General features: G+C 45.4%; 1 protein-coding gene across 3 annotated transcripts in view; it reads left to right on the forward strand.

Moving 5' to 3' along the window:
- The window catches only part of chd7 (chromodomain helicase DNA binding protein 7), a 111010-nt gene extending 103190 nt beyond the window's left edge, over positions 1 to 7820 (forward strand). For 2 of the 3 annotated variants that reach the window (XM_034703819.1, XM_034703820.1), the window contains 8 exons: positions 237 to 491; positions 601 to 765; positions 1095 to 1325; positions 1432 to 1647; positions 1767 to 1907; positions 2037 to 2141; positions 2549 to 2729; positions 4540 to 5561. In XM_034703819.1, the coding sequence (XP_034559710.1) occupies positions 237 to 491; positions 601 to 765; positions 1095 to 1325; positions 1432 to 1647; positions 1767 to 1907; positions 2037 to 2141; positions 2549 to 2729; positions 4540 to 5561 (2316 nt within the window). Of the gene's footprint in view, positions 1 to 236; positions 492 to 600; positions 766 to 1094; positions 1326 to 1431; positions 1648 to 1766; positions 1908 to 2036; positions 2142 to 2548; positions 2730 to 4539 lie in introns of all 3 variants that reach the window. The other variant, XM_034703818.1, reaches the window with a different exon arrangement.
- Positions 7821 to 15644: the final 7824 nt, after the last annotated feature.

Raw genomic sequence — 15644 nt, forward strand, 5'->3', positions numbered from 1 at the left:
GATGACTCAGCAGAATTGAAGCCGTCACTGAGCCGACATGCTTCCTGTGTGCAGACGTGTGTAAGTGCTTGTTGAGTCAACAGTAGAGCGAACGTCAGGAGGACTGAATATCATCAAAATAAGATCAGATGTTCTCATGAAAACAGAAACACTCAAACACCAGCTTTCAGCTTTCAGCCTCAAATCCTATTTTTAGAGCATGATCGTCACCTGTCTCTGTTTGATGCTCCCTGCAGGACCGCGTCATGATCAACAGGATGGATAACATCTGCGAGGCAGTCCTGAAGGGCAAGTGGCCCGTCCACAGACGCCACATCTTTGACTTCCCCAGCAACATGTTGCCGGGGCACGGCTCCACGGTCACGACGGCAGCTGTAGCCATAACGACGGAGAGCCCGCTGCAGCGGCAGAGTCTGGCCGAGCTGGCGATGGCCGGCGTCCACACGTCTTACGGCGGGAGCGAAGAGAAGACGCTTTTACCTCAGGCTCATGTAAGTGTCCTGTGCACTAAGACACAAACACACAGAGGCTGCAGAAAGGCCCCCCCCCCCCGAGCCATAGTGGACTCACAGAGGTTCTAACTGTTCCCTGATGTTGCAGGAGGACGCCCTGGGTCTGCCTCGACAGAGGAGGAGGAGAAGGAGGAAGATTGAGATTGAGGCTGAGAGGGCGGCCAAGAGGCGTAACCTCATGGAGATGGTGGCTCAGCTGAGAGAGAGTCACGCTGCTACTGAGACCCAGAGTCACGCTATAGACCTCACCAAGGTGCTTACATGTCCTCTAACACAGGGGTTCCCAAAGTGGGGGTTGCAAGACACTAATGGGGGGTCCCAAGAGGTTTTATTTTCTTTAAGTAATCTAAATTTTCATATTTGGCCATTACCTTAAAAATATTGGGGGAAAAGGAATTAAATTTGAAATGAAATGCACATGGGGCAGTGGGGGCTGCGAGTCTTTGGCACCTGTATTTTGTGGGTCACAGGTTGAAAAGTTTGGGAACCCCTGCTCTGTCATGCCCAGTCTGCACCTAACATCACAATCAATCATACATATCACCAAATCAAGTGAGTTAACTGATGTGATCTGTTCCTCAGGGTATGCATCATCACCACAAGGCTTCATTAGCCGGATTCCCCGGTGCCCTGGTGACCAGCTCCCCCATGAAAGCTCAGATGGAGCTGCTGCAGCAGCAAGCCCAGCCGTCTGCACACAGAGCCAACGGTTCCCTGGAGGCCGACCTGCCCATCATAAGGAGGAGGCGGGGCCGCAGAAAAAATGTGGAGGGCCTGGAGATGCTGTTTGCGGGCAACAAGAGAGCAGGAGGGGTACGTCACCGTGGTCCACTTCTCTCTCTCTCTGTTCAAACTGTGAACATACGAGTGTTTGTATTAAACCTCCTCCCTGTTCTCTCTCTCTCTCTCTGACCTTCAGGAGGATGCTGAGGAGGCGAAGATTTCAGGTGTTGAGGCGGTTCAGAGTGTCTCCCGTGCCCAGAGACACCTAAGTGTTCCTGAACAGAGCCCCAGTGCCAGGTCTCTGGCCTCTGGCAGTCTGGAGGAGGAAGAGGCAACCGTTTCTAACAAAGAGCTGGAGGAGTGGCTCAGGCAGCACCCTACCTACACCATGGACATGGCTGGATTCACACCAGTATGTCCTCCTATAGTTGATTCTGTCTCCTCACTGAAGTAGTTCTGTTCCTGTTGATGGTTATTCATGAAGCTGGGTTTACTGATGTGCTCCTCTCTGTTTGTTCACCTGGTCTACAGAAGAACGAGGACTTACTGCTGTCTCAGTTTAATAAGCCCAAGCAGAAGCGCCACCGCTGTCGAAACCCCAACAAGATCGACATCAACACTCTGACCGGAGAAGAAAGAGTACCTGTTGTTAACAGACGTAACGGACGTAAGGTAAGCTGGCATGAAACCACAAGTGTGTCTTTAAAATGTTGAAGACATCACAGGTATCTGTTTCAATCATGTTTAAGTCTTTCTGCATGAATCCACTTTCCTAAAGATTGAATCTCTCTCTTCCTCTAGATGGGCGGGGCCATGGCTCCACCAATGAAAGAGCTTCCTAGATGGCTATTGGAGAACCCAGAGTTCTCTGTCGCCCCTGATTGGACAGATATCGTCAAACAGTCGGTGAGTAACCAAGAAAAAGAAACTAAGACCTTCTTGTTTAGCAGCATTGATCAGACTTTGTAGACATGATGTCTAATGTTACTTAATGTGTTTACATGAGTGTAGAATCGCCTGAAAGCTGCCATCTTGCAACACCATGTTTCTACCATATCACAGAACTAATGCACGGTACTTAGTGTCATGATCCACAAAGGCTTCATGTCCTCTAAGTTCACAGTCGCTTCGTAGACTGGAGGGGTGAGCAAGGGAGCGTTTCAATGTAGAATCTGATCGCTAATTATTCCCATTTCTGCACACTGTACCTTTAAAAACATGTTCATTCCAGGGATCCTGTGATCACAGTTTTTGTAAAGAAGCTCTTCCTTACATGCATTTTAAACTGTTTTTTATCCTCTCTCTCCTCACAGGGTTTCCTCCCAGAAAACATGTTTGACCGCCTTCTGACCGGCCCTGTGGTCAGGGAGGAGGGAGTTCGTCGTCGGGGCAGGCGACCAAAATCTGAAATCGCTAAGGCGGCGGCGGCTGCTCAGCAGGCAGCTGCTGCACAGGCGGCCCAGGCATCACTGGTGACTGCTGCAACATCAGCAGGTAAAACTACTGTTACTGCTGCAACCACTACAGCAGGAAGGAGTCACTCAGTAGTGTGATGTGTGTGATATATTTGGGGACTTGCACTTTGCAATATTTGGTAATAATATGCATCCCTTAAACAATATATATGTAAAAGTCTTGTCCTAGCTCACTCTTGTTTAAAGTCTATTAGATGTTGTTGATGATATATGTATAATCTTATGTGGAGGGTAATTCACCAATGCTGAAAGTTGAGATAATCAATGTTTTCAAAGCCAAACCAACTCCTCCATACGAGCACATCTGGACATTAAACTTAGGATCAAGGATGGTGGGTTGGAGTGAAGCTCTTTGTGTAGTGACATCAGCTTTTGCATTTCCTAGAGAAACAGAATCTGAGTTGTTAGTATGAGCAAGGCATTTACAACCAGCAACTGAGTTTGGGAGCTAAATGGCATCCAGAAGAGCTGCGACCTTGTCATGGTGGAGAATGAGTTTACCGTCAGATTTCAAGAATGGTCTATGTTTCCACAGAGTGCCAAAATCATGCACAACACCAAATGCATATCTAGAGTCAGTGTAGGTAGTAACACCTTGATTCAAAGCCTACTGGTGTTTCTAGCTTAGCTTAGCTTAGCTGTGATGTGTTGACACTGCATGTGTTCTCAGCATGCATGCATGCGTCTGTCCTACGTGATCACACTCAGTGAATGTTCATGGACTCTTTGGATTTATTTTGCATAATGATATTCTTGATTTGTCATTTCTTACATCGTTAAAACGACAATTAGGATCTCATCTTCGACTATGAATATTGCACGCCCCTAATAATCACACACTGTTCATCTTTGGGAGTTTTGGCTCCATGCATAGACTGGATAAATAATGGACGTAGCATCCGTGACGTCACCCGTCTGTTTCTGAAGCGCTGTTTTGAAGCCAATCGGCGGCGGCAGCCATATTGGAAATGTTGAACTCAACGTAACTGCTGTAGAGCTAGTGTCACGTAAAGCAGTGGTTCTCAAAGTGGCGTCCTGGGGGTCCGTGAAATAATTAGAATACATTTCTGATAAATTATAAAATTGTGCTGTGTCATTAAAAACAGCATATACACCATTGTTATGATACCAATTTTCTGAAAGTATTTAAGATCAATTACTTGAAAAGTATAAATGCTGTCATGTTGAGTCTACAGGGAATGAAATGACCCTCTTTTTTTAAAGTATACAAGTGGTATTTACTTGATTCAAATTGGAGTGTTATCTGTTTATCACTATGGTACAGGTCTGAAGGATTTACATTGATATGTTTTACAATACAAATAGTTCCAAGGGCAACTAAGAGTGCAAATGGAAGGAAGCATGTGCTTAATCTGTGTTACAATTATTAGGAGGTCCTTGGACAATTTTCTCACCTGTAAGGGGTCCCTGGCTCCAAAAGGTTTGAGAACCCCTGACATAAAGAGGCGGGCTTTGAGCCTCCTAGCCAACAGCTACAGTGTTCCCACCTGTCAATCAAGTCAGCTGTGACTCTCATTGGAAGGCTTGTAATCTCAATATCTTTGAAATTACCACGTCACAAAAAAATTCAACCCGCCCATCTAGAAATGAGCTCTCCAGATTACACTCGTCTTTTGAACCAGGCTGTAAACATGTTTATTTCTGCTGTAAAGATCGGCTTCTTTGAATTGGTGTGTATGTGGTTTCTGGTACTTCCTGGAGCCAGCCTCAAGTGGATCCTCCATGAACTGCAGTCATTCTGTCTTAGTAGGAGAGGACTAACGTAACTTCATGTTGCTGTATTTTAATCCTTCTTGTTTCTTCTGCAGGAGGCATCAACCCACTGCTGCTGAACAGTCTGTTTGGAGGGATGGACCTGTCGTCCCTCCAGAGCCTCCAGTCTCTCCAGTTGGCTGCTGCCGGTCTGATGGCGTTCCCTCAACCCAGCGATCCCAAGCAGGCTGCTGCTAGCGCCGCCGCTGCCTCCATGCTTCCCCTCATGCTGCCCGGCATGGGAGGCCTGCCCAACATGGCCGCCCTCCCCAACATGTTTAGTCTCGGCGGTCTGTTTGGCGGCAATCTGGCGACTGTTGCAGCTGCCGCATCAAACTCCGCCCCCACCTCGGCGTCGGGAAACACCAACGGGACGATGGAAGAGGAGAGGAGGTCGAGGAAGAGAGGCGGGCAGAAAAAAGAAGCCGCGGAAAACTTGGATGAGGTGGGAGACGACGACGATGATGATGAGGAGGATGAAGAGGAGGAGGCGGGGGAAAATGAGGAAGTAGTGAAGAAGAAGATGAAGAAAGAGGGAGGATCAAGGAAAATGGCCAAACCTGTTAATAATGTCACAGCGGCCGATTCGCCAGCTGAAGCCTCCATCAACGGCGACGCCGCCGCCCTGCTAGCCGCAGCCGGCATGTCCGCCAACTCTCTGGCGTTCAACCCGTTCCTCCTGTCCACCGTGGCGCCCGGCCTCCTCTACCCCTCCATGTTCCTACCTCCGGGCCTCGCCGGCCTCAGCCTGCCGGGCTTCCCCACCGCCTCCACCTTGGCCGAGCTGCAGAGCGCCATGGCTGGTGCGCTGGGCGGCAACGTCTTGACCGTAAACCCCCCAAGAGACCAGAAAGAGAAGAAGGGGGTGTTGAAAGCCACAGAAGAAGAGGAGGAGGAGGAGGATGAAGACGAGGAGGAGGAGGACGGTGGTGGTGGAGGAGACGGTGACTTGGCTCTGGACAAGGAGAGCGGAGGAGACGAGGAGATGAGGGATGAGGATTCTGCCCCGGAGGATGGAGGGATTGGAGGGGAGGAAAAGACGGCAGAGGTTTGTCCACAGAAAGACAAGAGTGACTGATATGAATCACAGAACTGACCGGCCTTGGACATTTCCTCCCCTCACACACCTCCTCCTCCTCTTCCTCCTCTTCCTCCTTACATCGTTTACAGACCCCCACCAGAAATATCCAAACTATTACTGAACCCTGTTTTTTTTCCCTTTACATTGTTGTGGTTGATTTCTCTTACTATTTGTTGATGATTTTTTTGGCCAGGTATACTTACGATGTGTCAGAGAGGCTGAAGTGTGTGTGTTAAGTTAAATCTCTATTGATAGTGTAGTCAGGGAAACTCCTCACAGCCACGTGCTGGGAGCTCGCCTCCTGCGCAGAGACTGTTTCTTTCTCTTTGTCTGGTTGGGGTATGTACACTGTCAACGGTGCATCCACACTTTTCTCTCACACAGTCCCTCGAATACGACTTCACAATGTTCCAATAGTTCCATTGTTATTACTATTGTATTATTATTGCTGCTTTCAGCTCTCAAACCTTTATTTTTTCTTTGACTTTCTTGATCTTCTGAACTGTTTTTGTTGTATCGGTCGTCAGCAGCGTCTCAGCAAAAGAGGGAACCCGCCCACTAGTGGTGCTTTTTCTAACATCAGTTCTTTGGAAAAAAACAAAAACGGCATTACGGCAAAACCCAGCTGTCTGACGAAGCTGCTGCAAAAGGAATCATGGGTAATGGAGTTTTATGAAGCTGTTCTGTTTCAGAGCCGATTTTTTAGTTCTCACATATCAGACCAGGTAGACTCTGAGGCGGAAAGCAAAACCAGAGTCGGTGTTTGAGTCTGGCATGAAGCTCAGAGTCAAACATTGACTAGTACCACAACAAACACACATCCCAACACATACTTGACCGTTAGCTGCACACATGCACAAGCCTCACATGTTGGAGGTTCATCACTACACACACTGACCCCCCCTTCATCCTCTCTGTGACTCCACTGTTTTACTGAGAGGACCGGTTCCTACAGCTGTTCTCCTCCTTGTGTGTTTTCTGTGTGTCCTCGTGCGTGTGTGTGTGCTTGCACACTGTACCAATACTGTTAAACCCAGTCTCACACTGTTTGAATGCCAGTCTTGAATCTTTCCACTGCCACCTGCCTCTCTATTTACCAGGGTGGCATCAGTTTGACTCAGAGGTGGCAGGCGGGCTGGGTCTGCTACCAACGAGTCCCCTCTTGTTGGTCTGCTGCATGCTGCCAAATCCAGTCTCTCCCCATGAGGAGGTTTCTGTGAACGGACAGGGAGAGGTGGTCCAAACAGGGATGTGATGATTCAGGTTTAATCTTTAAAGGGGGCACATCAGATGGTTTATTCCCCACTCGCTGCCACGTTTCTTTAGTTTCTTATTGTTTTATTTTTCCATATACTGATAGTTTCAGACCAAGTGCTGCTTCCCATTGACCTCCTCTTGAAAGACTGTTCCTCTAGTCACACACACTGACTCACGGCCTGGTCAAAACAGGACTGAGACACATTTTCAACAGAGTTGAAAGTTCACTCGTTTCTATACAAAGTTAAACTCTGGATGCTTTTTTTACTTGAAAAGTGTGAGTGGGGCTTGATTTGTTTCCATTCTGAGGCCAGTTCAAGTGTCTGAAATGATCAAGGCTGCGACAGATTCAAATATTTGAAAGTATTTTCAAACACACATTGTAGCCAGGTCTTATTAACATTTGCTAGCACAGCCAGCCCAGCAGATGCAGAGGGAGAGAACTGGGACAGAGGGGGAAGAGATTATTTTGGATCTCTGGAACTCGCCCTTCCCGTGAAAGACCCTTGTTCTACTCTCCAAAGCTGAGACAGCAATAATCAAGGCAGCTTTTGAATGTTCCAACATCACTCTCCTAACACGCACACACACGCACACACCATAGGAATAACCACAAGTGTCGTATGAATAGAAAAACAAAAACTTAAACTGAAAGTGATAACGAATAAGTACTGCAATCAATTTAGTCTCACTCTGTTCCTGTTGATGCACTGGTGTTTAAGAGTTCAAATAATCAGGTACCTTTATTACGTAGCTACTTTTCTTGAAAATGGACTTTTTGTTACTTTTAGCCAGCAAGCTGAAGAGCATTACCTCAAATTCTTATATAGCCTTGAAGTTTACAGACATACCATGTAAATGTTTTTTCTTTCTTTTTTTGGGTGTTATTTTGTTTGTTTTTTGTTTGTTTGTTTTCTTTTTGGAGACATCATGTATGATGAATTGTAGCTATAATGCTTTTAATAAAAGTGAATCATGATATTCGCCTAGGAAACCAAATATTCTTCTTCAATGTCTTTATTGAATTCACACTTTTGTACTTTCACTTAAAGAAGAACTTCTCCTGTTGGGAACTTTTAGCTCCAGGAACTACTCTTCCAGGAACTATGGCTGTGCTCGAAACATTCTGTTATACTAGCGGTACGTACAGATTTGGCAAAAATTCAGTATTACCCCTTTTCGACCGAGGCAGTTTCAGGGCCGGTTCGGAGCCAGGGCTCAATTGAGAACCGTTTTTTTCGTGCTTTGACTCTTGGGGCTCCAACTCTTTGCTGGTCTAGAACCGCGAACAGCTTACGTTGGGATGTCGTGATCAAAAACACAAACCAAGCGTGTTTCCTCCATTGTCCTGCAGCGAACAAATAAGAGACAAATGGATTCCAAGGCAAAGCAGTGGTCGGCCAAGGAGACAAGCTGCTGTTGTCCGCCGTTGTTGTTGTGAGGGAAAGCGCTGCTGGGAAAAGCGCTCACGTAAATCTGACGTCATGACGTGTCTCTTCCACGGGCTCAAGCGGGTGGAAAAACAAAAGGGTGCCGTGCTGGTTCACAGGTTCAACCAGCTCTGAACCAGCACGAGCACCAACCCGGAAATACAACCTGGTTCGCGTTGGTCGAAAAGAGGTATATGTAGTATGTTAACAAAAGCAAAATCTGCAGTATGCCAAAACTACCCAGATGTCATACTGATTCAGAAAAATCTCCTATGCATCGGACCAGTCTCCCTCACGTACAGTTTCCCACGATGCACAGCGCTACTCAGTTTTTTGCTGCATTAGCGCCACCTACTGGGTTGGAGCTGTATCAAACGTTTATCGGCATGTTAACTTACAGTAAAGTAATGAGAGTAATGAATATTGTAACTTCCTGTAATTAGTGAGTCGATAAACAGCTCACAGGTAAATATTCATGTCTGTCGAGATTATTAAATTCCATTTAAACCTCTTCTTAACTTTTTAAACCAGAAGTGATGCTAAAGAAGCAGTTCATCTTTCAGCTCGGCCCTTAATTCAGACCGGGAATTCAATGTCGTCTGGCCCAGTATCCTGCAGAACACATCCAACAGAACAGTCATACTGCATACTACCTTCGGACGCAGTGGCGTCCAGGCCGGAAGTCCGGTGGAGATCATGCAGATCAGTTCAGTGTTGTGTCTTTAGACGATTATTAAATATCTGATGAGGATATTTTGAAATCTTAATAAAAACTAAACTAGTTTGCATTCCCAGGAACTCCCTCGGTGTTTCAACAGCTGTTGTAAACTCCACAAACACTGACACGTTCAGCTGAAGGTCTCCAGTTTACAGGGTCACTAATACAACCATAACACCGGGAGCTGAAAGAGGCGCATTCACACTATCAGGCTCGGAGAAGACGACGTTAAAGAGTTATTAAATCAAGTGAATCACAGATGTGTGTGATGTCATTGTGGACGGAGGCTGAAATAAAAACACTGCAGTTACTCAACCAATCAGAAACATTCAGAATTGCAGGCCCCGCCCCCAAAGTTCCCTTGACCTTTGGAAATTACTACTCCCCGAGCAGGAGCTTTCAGGGAGAGATTTAATACCCCAGAACTACATTTAGACTCTGGTTCTTGCTGTCATTTCGATAGTTCCTCAAAAGTTCCCTAGTTCCTGCGGTTGAAAAGCACCTTTAATGTATAAACTCAACTAAAATCACACCACACTGATCAAGCTTTATCCGTCTCTCTTCAGACCTCCACAGGGCGGCCATAGTGGACGTGTCTTTGTCCCAGTACATGTGGTGACACTGGGGAATATGATCAGTTCTTTATTCATTACCTTAAATGGTCATCTAGAGTGAAAACTTGAAAGTAAATGAACCAGGAGAATAATCCTGACTCAATGTCAACTCCACAGCGATCAAGTAAAGTCATGCAATTAAAATTTTGGGGGATTTCTGACCTAGGTACATACTGTAGCTGATACCACCGGGAGCTTGAGCTACTCCACCTCTACAGTCCTGTTAGAGGTGGAGGAACTTCAGGTTCTCTTCAGACAAAGGAGGAAAACATGGTTTCCTTCGAGATGTCATAGCTAGAGAGATACACAGTAAGATAGAATGAGGTGTGTGTCTGTGTGTGCACTGCAATCCCACACCCAGCTTACCTTCACAGAGTGATGGGGGGGTAAGGTTTTAGCATATGGGCCCATGTGCAGAGGTAACTCTAGCCATGGCCCCCTGCTGCCCCCTGCTGCACGTCATCCCCACTTCCTCCCTCCGGCGTTTCATGACTTTTTAAAGTACATTTTTATCTAATAAAGCCGGGGGGGCTTGAAGACCTGACCTTTTTTTTTTTTGCCTCTGACATCTCAATGACCTGGTCTTTGATTCAGGTCTTTAAATATCTTATTAATCTGGTTTTATTTTGAAAGGGCAATCTGAAGGCCTGGTTTTGGCCCTGTGAAAAAAAACGAAATAAGAAAAGTAAGTAGTTACATGAGCTCACAGCTGATAGTTGTCACATGATGACTGTGCATTGGAAGTCTCTCCTTCCTCTTCAAGTACAGGTGCTGTGTGAAGCAGCTGAACGCTCGCCTGCAGCATTAAAGCGCCTTTACCTGCCTTGACGCATGAACGCTGACCTTGTTTCCATTTTGGAGCGTCAATGAGGACTCACTGATCAGAGCAGCTTCCTGCTCCTCTCCTGTTTGGAGACGAAGGAAAGAAGGCGAGGAAGAAAAAGGTGAAATGCAAAGATAGAGAGATGACGGCTGAAGTCCTCCATTCTGCTGCACTCTTTAATGCTCTCATCAGCTCTCAGCTGTTGTGGTAAAAATGATATTGTGTGGCGCATTATGAAGGGTTTTTAAAATCTTTTACCAAGCACAAACCAGGATGCTCAAATGACACGGTGTAAGAGTAAGAACAATGGATCTGCAGCTGATTGTCTGGTTTGGTAATCAGAAAAACTTTCTTTGTGATAAGATATGCTCTATAAGAAACATGACATTTTTTACATCTGATGTCTTAGCATTTCAAAAAGCATTTTCTATTTCTGTACTTCTGATAAAAGCTACTCCATACACGGGGCGCTGGTGGCCTAGCGGTCTAAGCGCCCCACATACAGAGGCTACAGTCTTTGTTGCAGGGGTCGCTGGTTCGATTCCCAGCCGGTTGACCTGCATGTCTTCCCCCACTGTCTACCTCCCACATTACCTGTCTCTCTTTCGGCTGACCTGTCAAATTAAGCCAAAAAAAAAAGCTACTCCATCTACTAAAGGCATCATATCTGTGACCAGCTGAGTTAGAAGGAGCCTAAGAAGTAACAAACACACCAGTTTACTTTATGAAGTGGTGATTTCAATTCTTCTTCAGTGTTGGACTGAAATAAAGAGTTAAGTCCATGATTAATAAAATGCGTGTTGTAATGACAGCAGAAGAAGAAGAACCAACAAAGATCAGAATTTTTCTCTTTTAAAAATATCTGAACAATTAATCGACTCTACAAGCCTTCATCAATAACATCCAAACAGTGTAAAACTGATAGATTCTGATCCACTTATTGATTAATCAGCTCTTTGTTGTAGTTTTAGTTTTGCCATCATTTTAACTAACCCCTCTAAAGCTCTCAGAGTATATCAATAAGGTGGACCATAAAATCAACTCAAAGAGACAAATCAATCAAACTTTATTTGTACAGCGCCAAATCACAACAAACGTTAACTCAAGACGCTTTTACAAACAGAGGAGGTCTAGACCACTCTATGTCAAATTATGAACAGAGACCCAACTTCAAGACAGGATAAGACTCAGTCTGACCCCACCTTAATCCACCATGAGCATTGCACCTTGCAATATTTAGCTAGTTACAGCAATGAGGACAAACTTCCTCTAACAGGCAGAAACCTCCAGCAGGACCAGACTCATGTTAGACACACATCTGCTGAGACCGAGTTGGGTCTGGAAAGAGGGATAGAGGAGAGTAAGAGAGAGAGGGAGAGGTGATAGTGATGAGACAAGTAGTAGAAGCTGTTGCCGCTGGAGTCCAGAACATCCACAGCAGGAGGACGTATACGGCAGCTGAGAGGAACCTACGAGACAAGGGAGCTCAGGGACTCCAGAAATGTCTATGGTTAGTAACTTTAACGGGACAGGGAGAGTTAAAGTAAGAGATGAGGGGGGGTTGGAGGGAAGGGGGTGAGACAGGATCCCAGTGTGTTAGTGCGCCAGTTCCCCCGGCAGTCTAAGCCTATAGCAACATAACTTAGAGCTGGTCCAAGCCTGATCCAGCTCTAACTATAAGCTTTATCAAAAAGGAAAGTTTGAAGCCTACTCTTAAAAGTAGAGAGGGTCCAAACCAGTCCCATCTTACAGACAGGACTCAGTCTGATCTCATCTTAATCCACCAGCATTTAGCAAGTTACAGTGGCAAAGACAAACTTCCTTTAACAGGCAGAAACCTCCAGCAGGACCAGACTCATGTTAGACACACATCTGCTGAGACCGTGTTGGAGAGAGGGATAGAGGGAGATGAAGAGAGAGAGAGAGAGAGAGAGAGAGAGAGAGAGAGAGAGATGATAGTAGGGAGATGGATAGTAGTAGTTGTAGCAGCTGGAGTCTGGCACGTCCACAGCAGCAGAGATCCAGAGGAAACTACGAGACAAGGGAGCTCAGGGACTCCAGAAAGGTCTAAGAAAAGAGAGAAGAGAGGGAGACCAGAAGAAAGAAAAAGAGAGAATAAATGGTGAAGGAAAGGACGGTAAAAGAAAAGGAGACATAAAGAATGAAGAAACATGGAAAGAACAAAGAAAGAAAGAAAGAGAGGAATAAAGAAGAAAAGAGAGAAATGAAACAGAAAGAAAGAAAGAATGAAATTAAGAAGACAAGGAAAAAGAGGATGAAAGAAAGAAAAGGAAAGATTGGATGAAAGAAAGAAGGAAGAGAGAAGGAATGAAATGAAGAAAGAAAGGAAGAAAGAATGAATAACAGACCCAACAAAGGAATCTACAGCAGAGATCCAGAGGAACCTACGAGACAAGGGAGCTCAGGGACTCCAGAAAGGTCTATGGTTAGTAACTTTAATGGGACAGGAAGAGTTAAAGTGAGAGAGAGGCAGAGAGAGGATTCTGCAAGTTACAGTGGCAAGGACAAACTTCCTTTAACAGGCAGAAACCTCCAGCAGGACCAGACTCATGTTAGACACACATCTGCTGAGACCTACCGTGTTGGAGAGAGGGATAGAGGGAGATGAAGAGAGAGAGAGATGATAGTGGAGAGACGGATAGTAGCAGTTGTAGCAGCTGGAGTCTGGCACGTCCACAGCAGCAGAGATCCAGAGGAACCTACGAGACAAGGGAGCTCAGGGACTCCAGAAAGGTCTATGGTTAGTAACTTTAATGGGACAGGGAGAGTTAAAGTAAAAGATGAGGGTTGGAATCAAAACCTTTGCAAATACAAAATATTCCATCTTTCATTTCCTTAAATATTTTATGGTGTAGAAGTTATTTCGTATTACTTTTGTGTACATATGTAGAAATGCATGTTTTTCAGTCAATGGATGATTTAGTTGGAGGTTCAAATACTTCACAAGAAACTCTCCACATCACAATCTCTGTAGGGGCTACGCTTGGACGAGGTGTTGTCGTTTACCAGAATGGAGAAAGCTAAAGTCTGATCTGGAAACCGCCCCTGATTCATCATGTCAACAATAACTGGGATCAGGCTAATAATATCCTCCTCACGTCCATGTAAACGCTCTCATCGCTCGCTTATTATCTCAGTTCTGGTACGCATGGTTCTTTAATGAGCTTTTATTATGAAATGATAAACGACAGTGATGTTTTTAATGCTGGAACCTGAATGTAAGTAGACACAATGTCCTCATTATAACAGTTATACAAGCATAAGTGTATGCGAGCAAGGGTGTGTTTACTCTAGCAGAAAGGTGCTGTGTGTGTGTGTGTGTGTATGTGTGTGTGACAGACATCTGGCCTAATCGCCGTGCTGGAGGAAGTGGGACGTGAAATCCACCAGCCAACCAGTAACACACACACACACACACACACACACACACACACACACACACACACACACACACAGCGTCATGTCTCCACACTCTCCTCTCCTTCCAGGAATTTTGAAAATCTAATTTCTCAGACTTGTCGTCGTGTGTGAACGTTTCCAAGAACACAAGTGAGTACATAAACACGTGAACACACACACAGCCACATCATGACATTGTGTGTTGTGTACATTCTCATGTTGCTGCTGACACGCACTGTATATTTTTGAGCAACTATCCGGATAAGTGGAGCAGCTCGGACTCTGTGCCGCACAGTGATACACTTGGACAAAGCCGGCCTTTGTTTGTGAAGGCTCTTCAGTCAGACGGACTCTGCTGGCATCACGGCTCGCTCTGTGTCACTAACATACTCGCTGCTCTGCCAGGCTCGGCGCTGCCAGCAAGCTTGTAATGAATTTTCCAAGATTAGTGGATATCCAGCCTACTCGTCCAACACACTGTTCATTAAGACAATAAGGATCTTCAAACCCTGATAAACTAGGAAAAAAAAAATCACATTAAAGGGACAGTCTACCAATTTTTACTGGAGGCAGCTTGGCGTTCCTGTAGCCTAGTTTACCCAGCTTGTAAAACTTCATGATTATCTTGGACTGGCTCTGAGGGGAGCTGATAGAGATATTGAGACTTTTAAATGTAAACTAAAAACATATTTATTCAGTCTGGCTTGTATGTACGGATTACATACTTATTACTTACTTTTTACTATTATATTGAATTTAATGTTGTTTCATTATTTTATTAATTTTAACTGTTTATTTTGTTTTTATTGATTTATTTATTTTAATGTATCTACTCAGTTTCATTGATATTTTCTTTCCTCAATTTTATCTTCAACTCTTATTCTTGTGATTAGGGTTAGGGTTAGGGTATCTGGTCAGGATGCCTCCCAGACGTCTCCCTGAGGAGCTGTTTTGTGCATGTCAGTCTGGGATGAGGCCAAGGGAAAGACCCAGGACACGCTGGAGAGATTATATCTCTCAGCTGGCCTGGGGAACGCCTCGGTATCCTCCCAGAAGAGCTGGAGGAAGTGGCCGGGGAGACTGCTGCCTCGCAACCCGGACCCGGATAAGTGGAAGAAGATGGTATGGTATGGTTAGGGTTAGGATTAGAGTTAGGGTTAGGCTTAACCCTAACCGTAACCCTAACCCTAAATCTAACCCTAACCCTAATCGTAACCCTAACCCTAATCGTAACCCTAACCCTAATCGTAACCCTAACCCTAATCGTAACCCTAACCCTAATCGTAACCCCAACCCTAATCGTAACCCTAACCCTAATCGTAACCCTAACCCTAATCGTAAACCCAACCCTAACCCTAATCGTAACCCTAACCTTAATCGTAACCCTAACCCTAATCGTAACCCCAACCCTAATCGTAACCCTAACCCTAATCGTAACCCTAACCCTAACCCTAATCGTAACCCTAAACCTAACCCTAATCGTAACCCTAACCCTAATCGTAACCCTAACCCTAATCGTAACCCTAACCCTAACCCTAACCCTAACCCTAATCGTAACCCTAACCCTAATCGTGACCCTAAACCTAACCCTAACCCTATTCGTAACCCTAACCCTAACCCTAATCGTAACCCTAACCCTAACCCTAACCCTAATCGTAACCCTAACCCTAACCCTGATCGTAATCGTAACCCTAACCCTAACCCTAACCCTAACCCTAATCGTAACCCTAACCCTAACCCTAATCGTAACCCTAACCCTAACCCCAACCCTAATCGTAACCCTAACCCTAACCCTAATCGTAACCCTAACCCTAACCC

Source organism: Notolabrus celidotus, chromosome 15 (genome assembly GCF_009762535.1).
Source record: "Notolabrus celidotus isolate fNotCel1 chromosome 15, fNotCel1.pri, whole genome shotgun sequence".
NCBI lineage: Eukaryota > Metazoa > Chordata > Actinopteri > Labriformes > Labridae > Notolabrus > Notolabrus celidotus.